Source organism: Melanostigma gelatinosum, assembly GCF_949748355.1.
Source record: "Melanostigma gelatinosum genome assembly, chromosome: 20".
Taxonomy (NCBI): domain Eukaryota; kingdom Metazoa; phylum Chordata; class Actinopteri; order Perciformes; family Zoarcidae; genus Melanostigma; species Melanostigma gelatinosum.
In genome coordinates, this window is record NC_136653.1 from 5853897 (window position 1) to 5877374 (window position 23478).

General features: G+C 40.4%; 3 protein-coding genes across 3 annotated transcripts; 2 read left to right on the forward strand and 1 right to left on the reverse strand.

The window, feature by feature from the left end:
• Positions 1-64: 64 nt before the first annotated feature.
• fam168b (family with sequence similarity 168 member B) lies at positions 65-5003 on the reverse strand. The gene is made up of 7 exons (XM_079291730.1): positions 4885-5003; positions 3088-3179; positions 2886-2966; positions 2484-2626; positions 2042-2240; positions 1708-1826; positions 65-1518 (listed from the first exon to the last, which is right to left on the reverse strand). Exons 2-6 carry the CDS (start codon positions 3155-3157, stop codon positions 1720-1722), a joined length of 600 nt encoding a protein of 199 aa, XP_079147856.1. The 5' UTR covers positions 3158-3179; positions 4885-5003; the 3' UTR covers positions 65-1518; positions 1708-1719.
• A 611-nt stretch (positions 5004-5614) lies between these two features.
• fbxo45 (F-box protein 45) lies at positions 5615-8575 on the forward strand. Its single transcript, XM_079292547.1, has 3 exons — positions 5615-6080; positions 7059-7415; positions 7574-8575. Exons 1-3 carry the CDS (start codon positions 5754-5756, stop codon positions 7757-7759), a joined length of 870 nt encoding a protein of 289 aa, XP_079148673.1. The 5' UTR covers positions 5615-5753; the 3' UTR covers positions 7760-8575.
• A 6314-nt stretch (positions 8576-14889) lies between these two features.
• nrros (negative regulator of reactive oxygen species) lies at positions 14890-20262 on the forward strand. Its single transcript, XM_079292599.1, has 3 exons — positions 14890-14993; positions 16430-16544; positions 18238-20262. Exons 2-3 carry the CDS (start codon positions 16443-16445, stop codon positions 20194-20196), a joined length of 2061 nt encoding a protein of 686 aa, XP_079148725.1. The 5' UTR covers positions 14890-14993; positions 16430-16442; the 3' UTR covers positions 20197-20262.
• Positions 20263-23478: the final 3216 nt, after the last annotated feature.

Here is a 23478-nt window from a genome sequence, read left to right on the forward strand (position 1 = left end):
TGGGCCAGGAAGTACAAAATGGCACAATAAAGGGGAAACAAAGATTATTCTTATATTTGTTTATTTTTGGTCTTTCTTTAGAATACAAAACAAGAACCAAAATCACAAAAATAACATTTACAAAACAGATTTTTTAACTGAGGTGACTGAGGCAACATAGAAAAGCATGTCTGAAACAGTGATATTGGTGAGTTAGCCTGGAACCTTGAGGTAAAACAGCGAGCAATGTAAAAGGTCAAATATCTTTACTGTTTTGAATTAGTGCCTTCCATCATTAGTGCTATTCACAAATAGAGTTTAACAATATCATGTTTTCCTAACATGTCCACAATTAGCGTGATTTGATGATGTAGTGCTTCAGACCTACCTAAGAGCAAATTGATTATTGTGAGATGTAGGCCGAATATTCTAGGCGCGTCACACTATATGGCACCATTTTGAATGGTTTCTATTTCAATTCTCATTTAAAACACACACATACAATCACACACAAACACAACGCTGGTCCTACTCATCCACTCTTAAAAGGGTGCAAATGGTTTCCAAAACATCCTCTACTTGTTCCCCACCAAGAATGCTTCCGGCTAAAATAAGTGAATAGCTAAAACATTGATATCACTCCCAAAAAAATAAAAATAAAACCAGGAACCCAAAGCTGCTGCACACTTTTGGAATAGTTGGTACTCTTCTCCTAAAAGGTTAGACAGCGCAGGAAAAATAAAACGCTCAGAATGATTAAGTATTGGAATGGCCGTCAGTCGGAGGCACAAACTCAAGAGTCCCATCTTTCCTAAAATACAAAAAAATGGTAAGACGAAATGCATACACTGCATCACTGAGAAATAATAAAAACCTAGCTCCAATTACCAAAACACGAAGCAGTGAAAAGAGTACAGTTTGGTCTGCAAATGTGTGTGCAGGTATGTTTTTGCATGAATAAACGTTTCTCACCTTTTAATCTTTCACATGTAAGACATGGTCACTGGTGATTCAGCATTGCAGATTATTACTTTTTTTTTTTTTTCAGATCCTTTGGACGTGTGCCTTTTGTTTGATTTTGCATCTGTCACAGCAGGTAGATTGCGCTAGCATTACTTCATATATCTATATATACACATGCATTCAACATCATATGTATCCCCCAAATTAAAAGAAACCACAAAAAATACTATTCCAAACTCCCTTTTCACCACTTAAGCTATAAAAACCTGCATGACGATCCACAAAAAAAAGTTTGCATGGAAGCATTGCTGTTTGATGCAAGATATGCAGCAGGTTGTAGAGGTGCTGGCGCTGGGGTGTGACATGGAATGCAGCCTTATTCCATTGAGAGGGGTCATGGGGATGGGCCTATTCTTCACCCCCTCCTATCCAAATGGGCCTCGTTCTATGTAGTTAGGTTTTAGATTCACATTATACTGGAAGAAGAGTAACTGGTTGCAGACGCTGGCAGGGCAGGTCTTCACCAATAGCAAAAAACACTGGAGTAGTGTGAATGCATATCTACCATCTTCTGACCTGCAGAGAAAACATGTGGAAATATAGACTTAACACCTGCTTGTGACTTTAAGAGAAGGTTTTAAACAGTAGACGAAAAAGCCAGAGGGGTGACGTGTTTTATACAAAACAAATGTTAAATGCATGCAACAACCTCGAACCCATATCAGACTGACAAACGGCCAGCAAATACCAAAACAGCATACTCACGCGTCCCTCTCTTCACCACTGTGGGTAGCTGTAGCTGGGTGTGCCAGGAGGCCGATATGTCGGCATCGTGACTTGGTGGGGGTTAACAGACGCTGGTGATTGAGTTGTCAGCAGAGTTCCTAGGAAGCAAAGTGGCCACAGAGTGAACACCGGTGCACAAGTTAGATATAATATACACTTTCACAACAAAGAATGGGGCACAGATCTACTGAGACTGTAAATAAGTAATGATATGTTTATTTTGCTATATTCAACACAAGGTGGTATAGCTTCATATGCATCTCTACAAAGTATAGATACTGGTTAAATAATAAAAACAGAAATGGATGCTCACCAGCTGACATGGCCATGGTGGTGCCGGCTACCATCCCCATGGCGACACTGTTGTGGCGTTGTGGGGCCATGTGCGGGGCATACATGGCCGCGGGCATCCCATTTGGCTGGACCACTGTAGTGTGATGGATAACGTGAGGCGGTGCAGCATACAGAGGCTGTGTGTAATAAGTGCCTTGCTGTTGTGAAGGTATTAGTGCCTGGATCCAAGAAGAAGGAAACACCACGTTACAGTTCAAAATGATAAAACAAAACAGGACTTCGTTAAAGTTAGGTGAAACCTGACAGACGACAAATTGAAACAAAGGAACCAGTTATGGCCTTGAAGTTTGACATTTGGACCCATTGATTATTGCGCCATCCTCAGGCCAACCTGGATAATACTTTGATAACGCAGCCAAGAGCCAAAATCTGTCACCCGTCAACAACACAAATGCACCGACCTGTGCATAGGGGTTCTGTTGGGGGTAGGCGCTCCTGACCGGGTAAACACCGGCAGGGTAGGGGTTGGGTGCGGAGGAGTATGGTGGGACAGCCCCATTGTTGGGAGAGCAGGACATTTTGAAAGGAGTGCCTGGAGCGTAGCCTGGGTGGGAGGAAGACACTTAAAGTTAGTACTGCCGACTATTCAGTGTAAGTCACTTTCAGTCAGTGGGTGAAGAAAATTGCAGTTGTTGCAAAATTTGTGAATAACAACTGCATCTTAAGAAAGGTCCGCAGACGGAAACTCTGACCCGCTTACAACCTGAAGAGGTGTTGAAATCCTTGCAACAGCACAGACTTGTAAAATCTCCATTAGCTAATGTGGTGCACAGTGTAAACACACAGTCTACAAACATTCTTACCACTGGGGAAGGCTGCGTTTGCTCCTGCATAGATATTGTGATATGCTGGAGCAGCTGCTGCATAGCCAACAGGGAATCCAGCTGCCATGACCAAAAACAGATCATCAAACAAAGCTATCATTTTCAATTTTCTTGATTTCAGAATATTTGATTGCAGTTAAGATATTTGCTTGAAGCATTACACATCAATACGGGGATTTACCTGGGTAACCCATACCCTTGGTATTGGTAAAGGGGACCCCTGCTGCTGCAGGGTTGTAAACTGGATTCATAATGGATGTCGATTTACAGATGCTGCAATGAAAAAGAGAATGTGAGTTTCAGAGAATGTAAAATTGACAAAACAACAAACTAAATTGATAAGATCATCTGGGTAAATGTAGCACAGATTCAGGAGACGCATGAGTTCCAAAAGCAGCCTATGAGACAGTATCTTCTGCAGCAAAAACAGAGCAAAGCATGATGAAATGCAGACATTCCCATGATGCTGCAGATAGATGATAGTGCCAAGTGATGGTCTGAAATATGGACATTTCCGTGACCAGAAAGGTTAAAAGGAAACAACAATGTTGTATTGGGAATATGATATCCTCTCGTGAGGGAACAGGGAGGACTGCTGGTGGCTTACATGAAATGACCTTGCGAGGTCATATAGTCACAACAGTTTTTATTCACCTTTTAAGCACTGTGCACACATACTGATAACTGGAATACCATCGTTTTAGTTTTGCACAATTTAACATGGACTTCGGCACTTCTTTAAAATCTTAGTTTTGATTTCCCGCCCCCCCCAACCACCCATGTCTTAACTAAGTATGACCACTTACTACACCTTACTGTTTCTGTGTTCATCCACTTCACTTTCATAGTAATGAAACTGTAATTGTGTACTATACCGTGTATAGAAAAGCTGAAATATACTCCCTAGGACACATGCATTTGGAAACATTTCAAAAATACAAACTACATTTGTTCAATCATTTACTGAGTTGGTTGCGTTGCAGCAGTTTTACAACTTTCTAAATTCCATTACACAAGCGAAAGACCTCGACTTCTGCTACACATGATGCTCATTAACTGAAAAAAAAAGAAAAGAAAAAAAAGAAAAGTGCCCTCTAGCGGGGGTCCGCAAACCATTACATCACTGTACAGGTCTGCTGATTCAAGGACAATTTAAACAGAGACGGAAACGCATCATTTCCATACTATATTTGTTACTGTGTTAACCGAAAACAAGGACACCACTATTTCTAATGAGTAGATTACCAGCACCTCATGTAGTTATGGAGAGGAGTCCTACAAACCCAAATCTATTCTACAGTCGGATTTACGGAACCCATATGGCAACATATAACCCGACTAAACCGTATTATCATATTTTCAAATTGACAACACATCACAAACTATATACACTATTTTAGCAATGACTGTTTTCTTCCACTAAAACATGCAGTCGACATGAACGGAGAGTGTGACGCAATACAATAAGTTGATTTATTTTTAACAAAGTCCCGCTTGGTGGTTTGCATCCAATCTTGTTTGCATCCGGCCTCGATAAATCAAGAGGTGTAAAGAGGTTCATTTTCAGGTGACGTTGGAAAATGTTGCCTCCAAAAAAAATAAAATAAAAAAAATAAAGATGGCAACCTTTAAGTAGAAGAATTCCGAAAGGTGAACGTAGGCTTTGTTATCATTAGCTAGCTTAGCTCACGAGCCTTTAATATCCGCACAAATCCGACGCTAGCTAAACGTGTTTCACCGTAGCAGGTCGGTTCCGATGTACGGACGGACCCGCTAATCACCTGTCCGACCCGAGCAAAGTCACCGGACCGTCCCCGGACAGCAGCCAGATGGGGACAGCTTGTCAACAGGCCGCACAGCACAGGCGACAGACAGCCAGACAGCTGTGGTCTGCAGTAACGCGCGTCTCAGCCCTACAGATAACCCAGATAACACACGGATCATTTTATCTCGAGATTAATAAGCAACACAGACTCACTGTTGACTGTTCTGACCGTCCGTTAGTCCGCTCCTTTGGTCTTCTGGTGGAAAATTGTATTTAAGCTAGCTGCTGTTTTGCTCCCAGATGCTTTTGCTGAACTCTTTTGAGCATCTGCGTCACTTCCGTGTAGTGTCACGTGGCGAAAATAAAACATATTACGCCGCTTTATCAGACTGTGACCAATTATATTCTGGTAATGTGTAGCTATTTGTTTTTCGTCTTCACCCACTAAAGCATTTTTCTATCGAAACTGCCCCAATAGAAGCACAGTCTCTATAACGATTATTAATTTGACGAAACGACGTAACAATTCAGATCAAATTATTTATTTATTTGTTAGTAATGCAATTTTTATTGAGTACAGTGCCTTTATGATGTTTGTTTTCTTTGCCACACGGTTTCGACAATGTGACATAGCAACAATATGTGACGTCCAACATCCTAAACCCTGCAACATTGTGGCAATTCTCCTTGAGCTCATTATTATGTCGACCCTACGGTCCTTGCAGGCTATAGAAAACATTTGACGTTGGTAGGGCTTTCCTTTATCTGACAATTTATCATTACTGGATTTAGCTGATTATGCTTAGCAAATAATGTAAACAACATTTTTCAAAATTAAATAATTTCTTTCTGTGACAGCACAACTATATGTATATTTGTTCTTCCAGGACCTTGACGCATCGCTTCCATTCAGCCATTGAACTGGGAAGAGTAGAGGGGTCCATACTGTTGTGGTTTTACTGCGACCTGTATGCGATTTTATAGGCAAAATGTTGATATTTATCTTATATTAGGGTATCATTCTACGGTGTAAGGTGTAACTATTCGGTCGACTGGTGTCGTCGGTAAAGATCAGGGCCATAATGTCTGGAGCGGCCGGTGGGGGAGGAGGCTCCTCCTGTCAGGGCGCAGCAGCGGCAGCCAGTTGCAGCTCCGCCGGCTCTCCCTACGCTGCTGCAGCCGGAGGAGGCGCAGGGGTGGCCGGGAGGTTGCCAGCTCGGGTCCTGGAGCATGTTTTCTCGTACTTGGAGCTGACCGACTTGACGCGTTGCGCGTTGGTCTGCTGGCATTGGAACAACATGCTGGCGGATGAAAACAGCGAGGTGTGGCGCAGCCTCTGCAGCCGGTCCTTGAGCGATGAAGCTATGCGTTCTGACATCCTGTGCAACCTGCCCACCTACAAGGGGAAAGTAGGTTTACCAGCATACCGCTGTTGTAGCGGGTTAAGAGAACCGTGATTTGTGGCGAACCCCTTTCAAATATCTGCCTGTTTAGTGCTACCTGTGCTCTGCAAACACCCTCACGTAACGTGACTAATGATGTGGTAAATGGCACACTGTCCTAAAGATACACCAATAAGCAATAATATTGTATGCCAGAAGACCTTATCGATTCGAGCTCGATCTTTTGTAACACATACAAAGTAACACTCATACATTTGTATGTTTTCTTAAAGCCCCGAATTAAATTGGCAGATTCTTAAATGGGCCTTGGTGTAAGGATTTGACAGGCTAAATCATGTGTTTTGTTGTCATTAGTTCACATTAGATCATTGTATCCTATTTTATATCATGACCTAAGAGAGGTTACTGTTACTGTTTATTATTGGATAATTCTGTGCACCTTGTGCAAGGAAATAATAAGCCCCCTGTAAGTGAAACCTAAGAGCTGTCTCTGTATGAACATTTGTGTCATGAAATATTTGTTGATTTTCCATGGCAACTGAAACTACTTCAAGGAACTTTAAAGAACTTTAAAAACTTTAAAGACCGCAATCTTTGGAAATTTGTCTTTCATTGGAAGATATTGATTCATTTTTCTCAAATTATAATAGCAGCCATAATTATTTTCTCATAAAACGAAGAAGACATTACAGAAGGTTTGCGCTCTTAAGCCCTGATTGGTGCAATACATTCTGTCCTGCATGGTATCAAAGCCTAAGTCCATGACCATGTCTCACCTTGTTTATGTAGGCATCTATACAGCACATAGATCTTCAGTGTTCACCAACAAATACAAGAGGGCTTTCATTTTAACTGTAGCACCCAACAATTCCAAAATACTTTGTATTTATTGATAATTATGATTTTTGAACCATTGCACGATATTGTTCAAACCTAAATGTCTTTTCACTAAAGCTGTCGTCCCTGTCCAATCATCCGCTACAGCTCAAGGCCTTTCAACATGCTCTGAGCACCCACGACTGCTCCCGCAATGTTTACGTGAAGAAGAACGGCTTCACCCTGCACCGCAACCCTATTGCCCAGAGCACGGATGGTGCTCGCGGCAAAATCGGCTTTTCGGAAGGGAGGCACGCCTGGGAGATCTGGTGGGAAGGTCCTCTTGGCACCGTGGCAGTGATAGGCCTCGCCACCAAGCGGGCGTCCATGCAGTGCCAGGGCTACCTGGCCCTGCTCGGCAGTGATGACCAGAGCTGGGGCTGGAACCTGGTCGACAACAACCTGCTTCATAATGGGGAGGTCAATGGAAATTTCCCACAGTGTAACAATGCGCCAAAATATCAGGTAGGAGCCGGAGTCACATCTGTCCTTTGTACCCTCATAAGATTTTAGATACTCCAAGAATAACTTGCGGAATGTATTGCCCTATTAGTTGTTGTTTTTTTAAATGTATTATTTGTTATTTTTGTAATCCGGTAATGTGTAATTGTGTTTGTCCACAGATCGGGGAGAGAATACGAGTGATTCTAGACATGGATGACAAGACGTTAGCCTTCGAGAGGGGTTTTGAGTTTCTCGGTATAGCATTTCGTGGACTGCCCAAAGCTTGCCTGTTCCCAGCTGTCTCCGCAGTCTACGGCAACACCGAAGTCACCATGGTGTACCTGGGAAAACCTCTAGACGGCTAGATGCAAAGTAACCTGTGCCACCATTAAAACTAACAGGCCACGGGCGAGTGCAGGACTTTTCTTCTTTCAACAGACTTCAGACTGTGTTTGTTGCACCGTTTCAAAAGGTTTTGGAGACCAAGGGGTCATGTTCCTTCCCAAGCAGAATAACTATTCACACACACAAAGAGAACTGTTGGCATTTCTACTCCAGCTCGACATGAGGAGTGAAACTACAGGGGAGAAGGAATGCGTGGGAACTGTCACAAAACACGTTTCTGTATCCGTGTGGAAGTGTCCACTTTTACAGTTTAGCTGCTGGACTGTTTTATTTACAGGATAGCGGAACATTATTTGAGTTCATGCGATTCGGGCTAACGGTGCTGAACATTTACGTGAGATTGTATGTCTGCTTAAATGAGGCCAAAACTATTGTAAACTGTGGCAAATACTCTCAGACATTGTTTTTAACAAGTGAAACAGTGGTTGTTATCGATGGCTATCTGTTGTATGAGTTAAAGGAAACAGCTCATCGTGGATTAACGCAGTTTAACTATAATCGATGGCTGGAGTATAATAGTTATATGCCAAATCAATGTGACCTGATCGCTATAGGCAAACAGAGGACATGCGGACCAACTGTCATGCATGTGCATGGATAATGGCGTAACGACTATAACACCTGTCCAGTAATGGTGGAAACTATAGCTGTATCATGTTTATGTGCGTCCTTTTTAATGTGCTACTGTAGTATTACACACTATTTATTTCTTGGTTTTTATCTATGGTACTATAGATGCTGTATGGTAATAAGGCCTGAAAATAAAGTCTACATGATGCCACTCTTATAATAAAGAAGGTTTGATGTTTCATGTCTGCTTATCCACGGTTGTCCAACTGCATTACATGTTTCCAGCCCCATGTTATGTTAACCAGCCACGCTCATTTGATGTTTTTGGGGGCTGTAAAGACAATGCTACAGGAAGACTGCATAGTGTTGCTGTCCTTTGGAAAAAAACATGTATCTCCAAAATTTGTCATTTTGAAGTATGAACTGTTCCTAAAACTGAATACAGGGCTGTTTTAGAGTTACAGTACATTGTTTTCAAAGAAGAGCGATGTGAAATGTATGGTTAACTGCATTAGTTATTGGTCTGTGTATGAAGTACAGAGCGTAAAGGACACATTATCACGTATACAAGATTAACCATGCATCATACGGACAGGTTGCTAATGTGGTATGGATGAAGTGCACAATAGGCAGTTCATAGTATACACCATGCAAAGTGACGATGCATGAGAAGCATTCCAAGTCAAGGCTGTCCATTGAGCTCTTACTGTAGGTGTTGCATGTATTCACTATGTGTGGATCAGCGATATCCTGAAAAATAATCTGCTCGGTGTGGTGGAAAATAATCTTTTTAACCTCCCGGTGAGAAATAACCGAGATGACAAAACTCTTAAATATAAAAACATATTTATTGAACAGACACAAATAATAATTCAGCTGAATAGATTGAGCTCTTTCCCCACAGATGGTTCGGAGGTCTAACAACAATGAATAGACAAAACAGAGTATATATGCACATTATCAGAATTGAAACTTTCTTTCACAATGTGCATCCTGGTCAATGTGCACAAGAACAAAACGGGGGCCCACTCATTAAAACAATGTACCCTTGCACTGCTAGCCTTTAAAAAAAAGATTAAAGAAATTAAGCATTCACAGGACACCTTGAAAGGAGCTGTATCTAACATTCAGAGCATGAATAAAGCCGCAAACAGCGATTTGTTGTTATGTTTACAAGTGAACATAAGTGGCCTGATTCTTGCTGCAGGAGGATCATATACACTACAAAACTGTGTGACATTACAGGAAAATGACTCACACAATTACAACAATATATGCCCAAAACAGGAAAACTGTATGCGCAGAGCAACAGTCTGCCCTCAGCAACAATAGCTAGAATATTGCATCAGGATGTTTCCTTCCACAGAATATGGCCTAAAAATAATTGGAATTGACGCCCAAAAACTGAACACTCTAAGCTTCACATAGCATTTATTGCAAACCATGCAGTTTTAAAAGTGCAAGATTTGTGCAAAAAAAAGAAAAGTGCAAGATCGGGAGCATTTCATTAACATAAACAACATGCACCACCCACAAAAACTCAACCTTCATCAACAGGAAATAGAAGAAAAATACATCTCAGCAGTGGACACACTGTTCTGTTTCGGTTGCTGCGGATCTCAGAGGATAACTTTAGTAAAACTAGAAAATGCATTTCCTGCTGAAAATGCGTTGGAATGCTTAAAACTGAAATTAATCGCAAAAACATTGCTGAAAATAGATATCCAATTCAAAAACAAATTGCAAAAAGCTTAATAATTCAAAAAGTTTAAAGATTACAAATATGAAAAGTCATATCACACCTCTCCTGAAAGAGCTGAACATTTTGATATTTGAACAGTTTCTGTGGCTTAAAAAAATTCATCAGTGGTGATATTTGTAGTAGTATAAGTTGTAGTAGAAGTATTATTAGTAGAAGTATTAGTAGCATTAGAATAAGTACTAGTAGTAGTAGTAATATTTGTAGTAGTAGTAGAAGTTGTAGTTGTAGTAGAAGTATTATTAGTTGTAGAAGTATTAGTAATTAGAAGAAGTAGTAGAAGACGTAGTATCAGCAGTCATAGTAATAGCTGTAGTATTGGTCGTAGTATTTAATATCACTAGTAGTAGTAGTAATAGTAATGGCAGTAGAAGATGTAGCAGTAGTAGTAGTACTAGTAGCAGTCGTACTAATAGCTGTAGTAGTATTACTACTTTTAGTAGCATGAATAGCAGTAGTAGTAGTAGCAGTTGTCGTATAAGTAATAGTAGTCGTGGTAGTAATAGCAGTAGTTGTAGTAATAATATTGATGGTAGCAGTAGTAGCAGTAGTAGTAATAGTAGCAACAGCAAAAGTTATAGTAGAAATAGTAGTAATACTATATTAGCAGCAGTAGTAGTAGTTGTCGCAGTATTAGTAAGAGCATTCATTTTTTGAACAAAAAGCCTAATTTTGAGCTTGTTTAAATACAGTTAATCCAAGAGGCTTTTATTTTGAAAGGGTGGTGCTGGGTGGGGGGGGAGAGGGGGGGAGGAGACATAATCATAATGTCTGACACACATAAACAGGTTATTAAATGCCTGGCTTCATCACAAGCATTTCAATTAGAATTCACTCTTTGGGGCTTTTATTTTGAAATGGGGTGTGTGCGTGTGTGGGGTGTGGGGGGGGGGTCCTCTAAAAGTCTCTAAGACCTGAATGACTGTATGAGAGAGAGACACAGACAGGGAGAGCGAGAAGAAAGAATTAGTGAGTGAGAGAGAGAGAGGCAGAGAGAGAGAGAGAGAGAGAGAGAGAGAGGCAGAGAGAGAGGCTCTGATATCTCTGGCAAACTTTCTCATTTGGAGATTGTACTATGTTTTATCTTTTACAGCTTACATAACTATTGTCCTGCTCTGCCATGTCTTTCCTCGTCTCTCCCTCTTGTGTCGCGGTGTGTGTAAATGTCATCTATCAAAAAACTGAATCATGTTGGCAATAGTTAAGGGTTTTCTCAACATTTGAAAGTTGAAATGGTGAAAGTATGAGAAAGTTGAAGGATTTGAAAGTTGAAGAAGTTTAAGAGGATTTGAAAATATTCTCCATAGACATCCCATTCAAAAATAAAGTTGCCAAAAACTTAATAATTCAAAAAGTTTAAAGGTTAGAAATAGAAAAAGTCATAGCAGAGATGAGCTGAAGGAGCTGAACATTTTGATAGTTGAACGGTTTCTGTTGGAATGCTTAACAGCATTCCAACAATTAATGATTGAATGTGCTGCCAATGCTAAGAGGTATGTCTGCCTATTTTTCTCTTTCTCTCTTTCCCTTTCTCGTTTTTTAACTGCCTGTCTGTCAGTCAGTCACTCTACCTGTTGGTCTGCTTTTCATCCTGACTGTGTTTCTAACTGCATTATCTGTCTACCAGCACAACAGCCTATTACAGAAACCATAGCTGGCTGTCTCTAAAAATCATCTTCTGTTCTGTATATTATCCCATGGGTTTACATCTGCAATACCAGTTTCACATATGCAATATATCCTGTCTCCACAAGGTGGCAGTTATCCCCTCATGCATGCATAGCCTTACACCATAGAACATCCTGGTCATGTGCACCATGAAATCTCAAGAGAATAGATGTGCCCCAGCTTACTTTTCATTATGAATCAAACTTTTCATTGCATTTAGTTTTCATTAACCTGCAGCAGTGGATTAAGTTTTATGGTTAAACAACATCTTAAGATATTACAGAACAAACGATGTACGCTAGAAAGATTAGGATGAAGAGAGAGTTACATTCATATCTCTTGTAGAATCGACTGCTTACTGGTAATTGATCAAAAAAAAATTTAACCTGAGACGAATCCTCAAAATTCAAGTATTTATCCTCATATTTGGTAATTTGATTCCAGTTAATCCATGGGGCTTTTATTTTGAAAGGGTGGGGCTGGGTGGGGGAGGGAGGGGGAGAGGAGACATAATCATAATGTTTGACACACATAAACAGAGGTTATTAAATGACAGGCTTCATCACAAGCAGTTCAGTTAGAATTCACTCTCTGGGGCTTTTATTTTGAAATGGGGTGTGGGGTGGGGGGGGGGGGGAGGGGAGAGGAGACAGAATCATAATGTTAGATAAACACAAACCGGTTATTAAATGACAGGCTCATCACAAGCATTTCAGTTAGGATTCATTCTGTGGGGCTTTTATTTTAAAATGGTGTGTGTGTGGGGGGGGGGGGGGGGGTGGAGGATGGGGGAAAGACCTCTAAAGATCCCTAAGACCTGAATGACTGTATGAGAGAGAGACACAGAGAGAGAGAGAGAGAGAGAGAGAGAGAGAGAGAGAGAGAGAGGAGTGCATGTGCGCATGTGTCTGTGAGTCTGTGTGTTTATCAACATCACTAATTGGCTCAATCACGAACACATGTGTGCCTGAAGCCATTTGAAAATATTCTCCATAGAGATCCTATTGAAAAAATAAAAAGCTTAATAATTCAAAAAGTTTAAAGGTTAGAAATATAAAAAGTCATAGCACCCCTCTGGTGAAAGAGCTGAACATTTTAATAGTTGAACGGTTTCTGTAGCTTAAAAAATGAAGGAGGAGAAGAGGTGCGACGGAAGAAATAGAAGAAGTTGAATAAAGATTCGAAGAACAATAGTTTATTGTTGGAATGCTTAACAGCATTCCAACAATAAAGAAACAGGATAACAATAGTTGGAATGCTTAACAGCATTCCAATAATAAAGAAACAGGATAACAATAGTTGGAATGCTTAACAGCATTCCAACAACAAGTGATGCATGCTGATCTATAGCTGGAAGAGGCCATGCTGGTTTATAGAGCTATTTAACACACGTGAAGTTACACCCGATGTAACCCGACCCATCAGCCATGTTTCTGCTGCCCAAAACGGACACACTTGCTCTAGATAGGGCCATTCGCATTTTCACATTTTTACGTTGGCCACCATAGTTCTCCGACCTACACGCTTTGCACACGGAAGAAGTTTCAGTCGATTGTAATCTGCAATCTCACCGCTAGATGCTGCCAAATCCTACACACTGCACCTTTAATGTTTCCAATCTTTGGGCTACTCACTCATTTGACATGAAGGTAGAACACTCCTGTATCAGTTTGTAACCGTCTAAACCTGTCTTGGCTAGTTACAGAAAATGACCGTGAATAACAATTCCCAGGCTTATAATTATCAAATCTTTAATCATAAATAAAAGAGCTCTTCCACTTCAACTGGACAAACACATCGGTCATTCATAAAGGTTTACCCACCCAGAATACTTGTCGTATTTGTGACGCCACATGGTTGAAAAAATGATTAATTGTGTGGTATTAAAATGGACAAATAGAGGTCTCATCAAAGTGTGAAGTTTATTAAGACAAGAGCGTCTGTGTCTGAGCCATCTCTGCTGAGTGCAGGGAGATAGGGTGACGATAACACCAAGGCCACAGAAGTAGCAAAAGAGAGTGCATCAGAATTGAAACTTTCTCTCATAACGTGCATTCTTGTGTGTGTGCACAAGATCCAAACGAGGGCCTACTCTTAAAAACAAAAATAAAAATAAATCACAGTGAACCTTTAAAAGGTGCTGAATTCAAAATTTAGAGCATTAATATAGCATCAATCAACTATTTGCTCTGTCAAGATATAGAGGAGTAATGTCTACCTGAGCAGAGAATGAAGTCAGCCACCCAAACTTACAACAGAGCCAGAAGTGAGAGCTGGAGATGTCCTGTATGAAAACAGGAAGAAATCACCAACAAATCAACTCTACAAGGATGCCACCATCACTTCCTGATTCCTATTCCCTATTCTCTCACCCATGGGTAACTTGTGAGGAGAAAGAAGTTAACAAGCAGATTTAACAAAGTTAAGAGTACCAAAGAAAGAGTGATAGAAACACATGCATGAAAGCAGACCAACAGGTAGACAGACAGTCAGTAAGGAACTTGGTTACTTAAAGTAGCCATGTTGGAAACACATTGGAAAGTTTGAAAGTGTAACATTAGAGCACGTTATTCACTTAGAATATGCTGCAGTGAATTGGGTTGTGCTGAAAAGCGGGCCATGGATCAATGTTACCTTGGCCCAGAACCATTGTGACCCTTCAATACTTCACACTTGAAACCTTTTGAAACTACATCTGTGTGTTTTGTAATGGCTGTTGCAGTGACAGGCCGAATATCAGGCAGGAAGGGCGTGTGTGTCGAGTGGTTTCCTCTCTCGGTTGGCTGATCAGAACAAGCCGAGGGTGTGAAGGGTGTGTTCTTGTTAGGTTTTTGTGGTTGCAGTTGCGCTACCAATCAGAGTTGCCTGCACACCATGATCACTTTCGTGGTGTTTGTGTGACAGGGTGGGTGAAAAAAAATTGTGCTCTGCTGGTTGAGAGCTGTTGAGCCTGCACTCGCCTTCCTGTGGCCCCCGGGCTTGAGAACCTCTTTCTGATTGCAGCTTGTCCATGTGACTCTGGTTTCCGTTGCTTGCCTGCTTCCGCGACTAGTAAAAAGAGTCATCAGTGCTTCAGTCAGAAGAAGGAAGGCAGCTGAACCTCACACAGGAGAACACTCTGCAACAGCAAGTCAACCAGCGATATGGTCAGGGGATCAACCGTCAGTGGCTTGGGAAATCCACATCTAACCACCAGCGTAAGTAAATGCACTGTGCATTAGTTTAGTACTGTAGTATGCAGTGTGCTAAAAGAAGCCAAAAAAATGCTTTGTCTTAAATAAGAATGTTGAGTTTTGTTCTTTTGCACAAGATATCTTTTTGATCTACTTATTTTGTGCATACTTGAAACCTGCTAGTACTGTATATGATGTGCTTAAGTCTTGTTACAACACATGTCAACATAAAAATGTAGTTTCCAATATGTTTATTAGTGTTGCATAATGAGTCATTAGTAATGTAACCAAATTGCTTGGTGTTGAATTTGAGTAATGTCGCTGAGTTATGGATTGCCCACAATTAGAACTTAACATTTTGAAAAAACAAATCTCACTTTAATAATGCTGATTTTCAATTTCACTCTATGCATGTTTAATTGAAATATGACACATATTACCATTATTCTAATGAAAGCGTATGCTGTCTTTTTGAGCTATCCTTATGCGATATTATGTCAGTATCAAACACTGGGTGGATCAGTCACAAACTGGCCAGTAACACTTAGAAAAGAGAGATTAGTATTCTGCAAAACTGTTTGTACACAACAATGTAGTCTACCGTCAGATAAGCTATACATGTGAAAAAAGAACAACAGAAAAGTGATAAGAACAGTGATAAAATGTTATGTAGAAAATTATACAATTTTTGATATAAAAGTAAAAACTAGACAACATCATATACTTCATAAATCCACTAAAATACAAAGTGTATGCGTACAAGCCAAAAAAGGAACACGGCCTCCATATCCAGCATGCGTCACGCAGTGGCTTGAATTGAAATTAGGGAAATTTGACCAAAATGCCCAGCTGCTGTAATCAGTAAAAAATACAATATTACAGAAAGGACATTCACACATTTACATCATATTAATCAACTCCAACTTCTTTCATTGTGTTTGGTCAACCAGACACAACAGAAATGAAACACAGATTTCATGTTGCAGACACGAGTAATGTGAAAGCCCCGTTCACACGCTTGTCAAGTCTAACATATAAGGTTAGGATACAACAGGTGAAATCATTTGCTCACCGCTACAGAAATGTTTAAGTTGGGACTCAATACAAATTTTAACTGAAAATCATCACTCACAATATGAATGTTTTTGGCACGTGTAGTTAATTATACATCTGCCAGTCCACTACATTGACCGCCGACACTTTAATGTCAAGCTGCCATCTCGCTTTCCTAGTTTGATAATCCATTTACAGCGGAGGGATTGATTTACCCAATATTGCATGCCTGTAGACGTGGTGTCATGGTGCTCGTTTCAAAATGTCATACCATGCTCATCATCACATACAAATCAAGGCTACTGCATATACTCATGGACTGATTAAGTTGAATCACCTACAGTCAGCACATGTCTGTGTTGATCAATAAGCATCCTCCCTCTCTTCTTCTATCACCTTGTCAACAGTGAGGATGTTAAAATGCCAGTCCACGGGCTCACTCCCATCCTGCTCTGCTTGTTACCCATGTGGAGAATCCTGACGCCAGTCTCAAGTCATCCACAACACAGCCAGTGCCAGCTGGTAAGACGTCTCATTTGAACTCAGCTCCACATAATAAAAAGCTCCTCTCTTGAGGATGACACCCTGTCGCTCAATGAGATTACCTGTATTAATAAAGGTTAAATTAAGAGATTCCTTTGGGATTAATACAGTTCCATCTTTTCTTATCTTAAATTAAAAAAAAAGCACAACTCGAAACGAACTGAGGTCTCAGGAACATTGGTGGAGTAAGACAAATGTCCCACTGGTAGGTAACCTCAGATGTATTTTGTTGAGAAAAGATAAGCATTTTGTTGTTAATGTCATCATTGCAACACTGTCCTCTGATGCTGCATTCAGTTGTTGTGAAAACATGATAACCGAGAATAAAAATGGTCACGTGAACATCCAGGAAATTACATTTTGTGAGGATATTTTGAGTGCTCCGACATTTCCCACTTTGTCTCATCAGGAAGGCAAATTGAGTAATTTAATCCATAAATAATCCATCAAAGCTGTTAGTCCACTGTATTCAATTATTTGTTATTTTCACTCTAAAACCATCAACTTTCTAACAAGCCATACTGTTACCTATCATTTAACAATGTCATATTTACAACATTGGATTTAATGCACTATTGTAGTGGAAGTACACATTGTTGATGACTTTTTCACTTTCTAAACAGACATGAAGTCTGCATTTGTCAAAGTGAATACATTTTTAATTGTCTACTTAATAAATTAAGTAGCTATCTAAAAAGTTTTCACAACATGACAACCCCCACATGTCTCTTAATGATGATTTATTACTGATATATAATTAGTCAGTTGAGAAACACTACTAAAGACTTTTTCTGATGTGATCAAAGTGCAGCTGAAAAGTGGCATCCAGAAGAGAAAATATATTAGCTGGTTTATTAAAACTGAAACGTTTTGGATGAATTGTCAGCTATATTAATAGTATAAAGAAAATATCTACAACTACTGTGTGAGTGTAAGAGTGCCTAAAGGGTGTGTTTAAAATATATATATATTTTTTTTGTTTATAATTTGTTTTTATCAACGCTGTGAGTTGAAGAGCAGTTCTTATGCAAAACTAATTCTAAAAACAAATTTTCTTTTAAAAACTGTCAAGTGACCAACGAAAATGTTCAATTGTGCTTTGAGCTTTGAGCTTAACGCTAACATCGGCATGCTAAAATGTTCACAGTAACAATGGTAACGTAATGTTGATGCAAGTAATATTCATCAAGTTCACCATCTTAGTTTAGCCTAATGCTAATTAGCACTAAAACCACAGCACAACTGATGCTGAATGCCATTAGTTTTTCAGGTATTTAGTCAAAAGTCAAGTAAAGTATTGTGCACCAAAGTCATTTGAATTCATTCTTTAGTGACCTCGAGTGTGTGTAGCAAATTTAATCTCAATCCATTCAACAGCTTTTGATTAATTTCACTCTGTACAGACCGAGATTCATGTTGTTGCTAAAAACAAAAATAAAGCCCATGTTAAAATTCTGATGTTAGATAAAGAGATATGAGAGGTTAAACAATCCCTCCAAAAAAAGGAAGCCTGTTGATGTAAACCCACAAAAGAATAAATATAGCCTGATGATTTTTTGCTCAGGAATCTTGCATTATTTCTAAAAAAAATGTAAACATTTCTTTCCCACAAGGAGACATGCAATAAACAAGCCCACAAACTTCAAGCTACCTGCTCTCCTTCTCTCTGCAGATACAAAGAACGGCTCTCTGCAACAATGGCAAGCTCTCCTCTGTGCCTGCTGGACTGCCCGACAACTTAGAGGAGCTTCAGCTCAACTACAATCACATTCAAACACTACAGGACACCTCTCTCCTCCGTTACCCCTCACTAAACACTCTGAGCTTAGCTTGTAATAGTTTGGAAAAATTTGAATCAAACACTTTTCAACACTCAAAATTGTTAGTAAGCCTCAATTTAGCAAACAACAATCTTCATATTGGCTGCCAAGAAACCAGCCACGCATTAAAGACTCTACCCAGGCTTAGAGCTCTGGATCTCTCCGAGAATGTGCTCGAGGACGAAATGGTGGCCACTCTTCTCCAAAATCTGACATCCCTGGAGTACCTCAATCTCTCTGGAAACTTGCTGCAAAGACTGGATGAGACGTCATTCAGAAATCTTCACCAACTCAAAGAACTCGACCTACAGAGAAACATCATGTACGAGATTGATGGCGCTTTCGATGGCAATCCAAAGCTCCAGCGGCTCAACTTGGCCTTCAACTATCTGCTTTGCCTGACAGACTTTCATATGACCCAGCTGGTGGTCCTCAACGCCAGCCACAACTTTATTGAGTGGTTCGTCACCAGACCAGACCTTAACGACACTTTCCAGCTAGAGACACTTGATCTATCAAACAACAAAATGCTCTTCTTTCCTTTCTTGCCTAACCACAGCCACCTGAGGAATCTTTACCTATCCCACAACAGCGTTAGCTTTTACGAACACTTGGCAGACAACAGTACATTCCCGAACTCCACCACAACTGTTGAGTTCTACAACATGAAGAAGTACACGGGCAACGTGACTGCTCAGCTGTGGAACGAGAGCCTTTCCGGGGACATCTCCTCTCTTGAGATTTTGGACCTAAGAGGAAACCAGGTGAGGTATTTTCCTGAAGGATTCATCCAGAAAATGCCTGCCCTGTCTAGACTTCAAATGCGCACGAACTGTCTGGAAACCTTAAATCTAGCGTCGGAACAGTTCTCTGGCAGCTTGTACGAGTTGGACCTTAGCAACAACAGGCTGAACCAGATCGTTGCAGATAGAAGTACGCTGACCGCTCTTGGCAATCTGACGTACCTTAACCTTAGTTTGAACAATCTTGAGCGGTTACCCTCGGGTTTATTTTCCTCATTGCCAAGCCTCAGGTCAGTGGATCTCAGTTACAACAACGTTGACATTTGCCATGCCGAGGAAGCTGAGACCAGTACAGACACAAGCTCAGCTTGCGCAGATTGGAAAGACATTGCATCCCTAATGCAACTTTACCTTAAGGGATGCAACCTTACAATAATTCCATCGTCTGCGTTCACTGGGTTGTCGCTAACGCACTTGGAACTGTCCGACAACCCTGGACTCATTGTCCAAGAATCAATACAAAGTCTCAGCAGAACATTGCAGCATCTAGGTTTAGGAAACACTCAAATACAAGATTTAGACTTCTCCCATTTACACAGTCTTGAGTCTCTGAACATTTCAAGGAACTCTCTTGGTTATCTTCCCCCTTCACTTCTAAATCTTGACCTGAAAGTGCTGGATTTGAGGGACAACAGACTGTCCACTATTCCCTCTAGTCAGGCAAACACATTAGCCCCCAAACTGCACACTGTTTTTCTCACAGGAAATCCGTTCAACTGTTGCCAAACTGAATGGTTCAGGACATTTGAAACAACAAAGACAATCAATATGGTCGGACGATCAGACATTGAATGTGAAGATCTCATGCAAATGACACACAGAGTGGAGCGCTCCCAGTCATTTTTTTGTTTGGAGAAAGATGGGGAATCTATAATCTGGTATCTTCTGCTATTTGTACCCATCTGTCTTTTGTTTGTGGGCATTTTGATCATTGTTCTGCTCACCTTCAAGCCTAAAATGCTACAAAAGTCAATCAAAAAGAATTGTTTGAAGCCTACATCTTACTGATACTTTATAAACCTTAAACAAATGTGTTTTGTACAGTGTAGTGTTGACAAATGTAACTGAATGTATGTTGGCAATAAATTCAATTAATTGTAAAACTGTCTACAACAATGAATGAACAATTCTATGATATCTATTCAAGTAAGGGGGCATTAACTTTTTGGCAATGATGTGCTGTTGACGTGCGATTAAAAAAACCAGACCCCTTGCCCGATACCCTGATATAGCAATGTAGCTGTGTGTGTGTGTGTGTGTGTGTGTGTGCGCGTGTGTGTGTGTGTGTGTGTGTGTGTGTGTGTGTGTGTGTGTGTGAACATATGCAGAAGTAGTGTGATGCAAGTTGTTAAGCAGCAGAGGAAACATGAAATTTCCTGTTTTGCTAAGATGTGCAGGAACTGCCCAGTTCAGAATCTCGAAGAGGAGGGGTATGAGGTTTCCTTCCCATCAGGGGGACACAGATGCAACATATGCATGAACTTTTAGTGTGTCAGAACAGCTATCATAATAAACCTTACAATCCCTTTTTTGTTTTACAGTTACAGTTACACAGTATGTGTGTTGTTTCTCAGGAGTCGGAGGCTGGTATATCAGTGTGTCGCTGTGCACGGTGCAGAAGTCCTAACCAGAAAGTAACCAGAATACCGCTGTGGTGATGCTCAGGGTCATGGTGGTTGGGACATAAAAAAGAGAAACCGGAGAAAAGTTGTGCCAAAGCCAAGAAACTTCATACTTTTTACATATGTTTTATGATAAAGTCATCGGAGTCAAAACATGTTTCTTTTTGGTGTTCATCTGCAGAGCAGAGAGGATACGTTCTGAGCATGCACATGGGTTCAACTCAGGGCAGCAGCTGACTACAGGTGGAGGAACAGGCTTGTGAGTTGAAGGTTTCTGTTTGAACATCTTTAACCAAAATTAAGTGAAGAATAAGTCGTGTAAACAATGACTCATCTTGCACTTCTGAATTAATTTCAACTTGAAACCAGTGTAAGTGTACGTGAAGCAAAAGTACCAGCAAATATTGCTGGTACTTTTGCTTCAATTGCTGGTAAGGTACAAATTGAGGTTTTCAGTTTCTATCAGGAAATTAACAGCAGGTTCTGACAAAGCGGCTCAAGCGTCTGATCCTATTGGGAAAGACTTGATGTCAAGAATTCATCATTTGCGGAAGGCCCTTTTCCACTGGTCACAGATTGTTGACCAAGGGGAATTTCATTTGATTACTCAGCTATATCAGGTCAGAAGTTAGAAGACAACTATATGAAATAGGTTAGAGGACATTCACACAACACGGCAGCCAAACTTTGATAACTTCGTATCTAACTTAGCATGGTGTATAAATGTGATTGCACAAGCCATATTTAGTGGTGGCTGGGGACAAAACATAAATATGAATTATATCACCACCCAGTCAACTTTGTCGTGTGGACATAGCACAGCAAATTTGCAAAGCACACATAAATAGAGCGGATTTGTTATTGCAAAACAACCAGCTGTGAGTTAGGGGTCCGCACTTAAAGTGAACAACCAAATATACACCACAATACTCAATGCAATGCGGCTCAGTGGTCACAGTTTCTCACAGAGCAATGCAAAAGTAAATGGGGAAGTGAAATTTGAGCTTAAGTGGTCAAATGTGATTCTTTCGTGTAGCATTCTGCTGGCGAGTACTGTGGTACATCTGAGCTAGATCTATACTGCCCCGCCTCCCCCCACAGCAAATATGCCTTATTTGATTTGATGCCCCTTTAGTACATACAATGTATTACAAGATAACACGAAAGAAAATTAATCTTGTCAGGCTTCAAGTAATGCTTTAGTGTCCAGCCAGCCAGTGACCGGACCAATCAGCGTCCTGTGAGGAGCTACTGGGCGACTGTTCGTTCTAAACAACAATGGCGGTTCCTTAAGAGGTTAGCGTAGCTGCAATAGCATCAGTTATAGCAGAACTGGAGCGTGTTTCTTTATTGAAAGAAGAGCAAAGAAGCTTTCTGCACGCTGGTGCCCCACCACATGCATTCCGTGCCCTCTTTTATTTATATATATATATATATATATATATATCTGCACAAATTGCAGCTGAGCCTGATTGGAATATCAGAACATCATTAGTATTGCAAGTATTTGGGCGTAAATCACCAACTGTCTGAAGAAACTAGCATTGCCATCCATAGAGCCTGGCTAAAAACAACAACACAGCCTGTTCAGTAGAGACAATTTGTCTTTGACAGTGATAGTATGGTGGCTACTTGTTACAGTGTGAACCAGCATCCTCAGCAAACACATTAGATAAGCAGCAGTTTATCTTCTCACTTCACTTTTTCACCCAGTTTTTTTTTTTTGTCAAAAAAAACTACTTGATTTTGCACCCAAACTAACTTTTTTGGCCCTCAAACTGACTTGTAGCTGTCAAAGGGAAAGTAGAATTGCCTGATTTAAAGTTGTTAATATGTGAGTGTGAAAGCCTTGTTCAAGATGAATCACAAAAAAACTGTCATTTTGCTTTTTTCCCCTTAACATCAAGTGAACCTAAAGGACGCCTAAAATGGCAGATGTCAACAACTTTTTTCTGTGCAACATTCGGAAGAAAATTAGGACTGATGAAAGAGGAAGTGTTTCTTTCTCAGGATCACTCATCTGATCTGTGAACTGGTTTAAGGCTTACTTCATCTTAGCAAGTGATAAAGAAAAGTCAGGTTTCAGAATACTGTGCAACTGAAAGGTCCACAGCTGAGGTTTTATGAGGTCCAATGTTAGCCGCAAATGACACTTAAGGATCTTTTTCTCCATTGTGCTTTCAGGCTTTACCTTTCAATATCGCACTCTTTTGGAAAATGGTAACACAAGCTACTGTAGGTCAAAGGTTAGTGGTTAATGTGATGCTGATGGCCGCATGTTGAAAAAACGAATTATTATCCAATGTAAGCTGACGTACAGGCAGCTTCTTAGTCAACAAGCAGTTTGCAAAACTTCACTTCCTCTTAACCCTTCCTGCTCTTATCACAGGCGACGATGGGCGCTTTGCACTGGACTTATTGTTTAGCCAGGAAGCGCTTCATATCAGTTGTTAACTGTGTGACTGCCTCAAGACTGCTAAAAGTGACGAATGAAAGCATTTGAGTGTGAAAAAAACAAGTTTTCGCTATGTTTTACAGGCTCATTTTATTACGGTCACTGTATAGAGTCTACCCAGAACAGGGTTCCTTGGAAATCTTTTAAATCTTCTGCAAATTAAGAGATTCTTTCAAACTGGGTCAGAGTTTTGAGATGTTTTCTGGGGATTTG

Coding starts and splice junctions, on each gene's coding strand:
- fbxo45 (XM_079292547.1), top strand. CDS start 5,754: ATGTCTGGAGCGGCCGGTGGGGGAGGAGGCTCCTCCTGTCAGGGCGCA. Junction 6,081..7,058: donor TGCCCACCTACAAGGGGAAA/GTAGGTTTACCA, acceptor CATCCGCTACAG/CTCAAGGCCTTTCAACATGC. Junction 7,416..7,573: donor ACAATGCGCCAAAATATCAG/GTAGGAGCCGGA, acceptor GTTTGTCCACAG/ATCGGGGAGAGAATACGAGT.
- fam168b (XM_079291730.1), bottom strand. CDS start 3,157: ATGAATCCAGTTTACAACCCTGCAGCAGCAGGGGTCCCCTTTACCAAT. Junction 2,967..3,087: donor CAAGGGTATGGGTTACCCAG/GTAAATCCCCGT, acceptor TGGTCATGGCAG/CTGGATTCCCTGTTGGCTAT. Junction 2,241..2,483: donor AACAGAACCCCTATGCACAG/GTCGGTGCATTT, acceptor TCTTGGATCCAG/GCACTAATACCTTCACAACA.
- nrros (XM_079292599.1), top strand. CDS start 16,443: ATGCCAGTCCACGGGCTCACTCCCATCCTGCTCTGCTTGTTACCCATG. Junction 16,545..18,237: donor AACACAGCCAGTGCCAGCTG/GTAAGACGTCTC, acceptor TTCTCTCTGCAG/ATACAAAGAACGGCTCTCTG.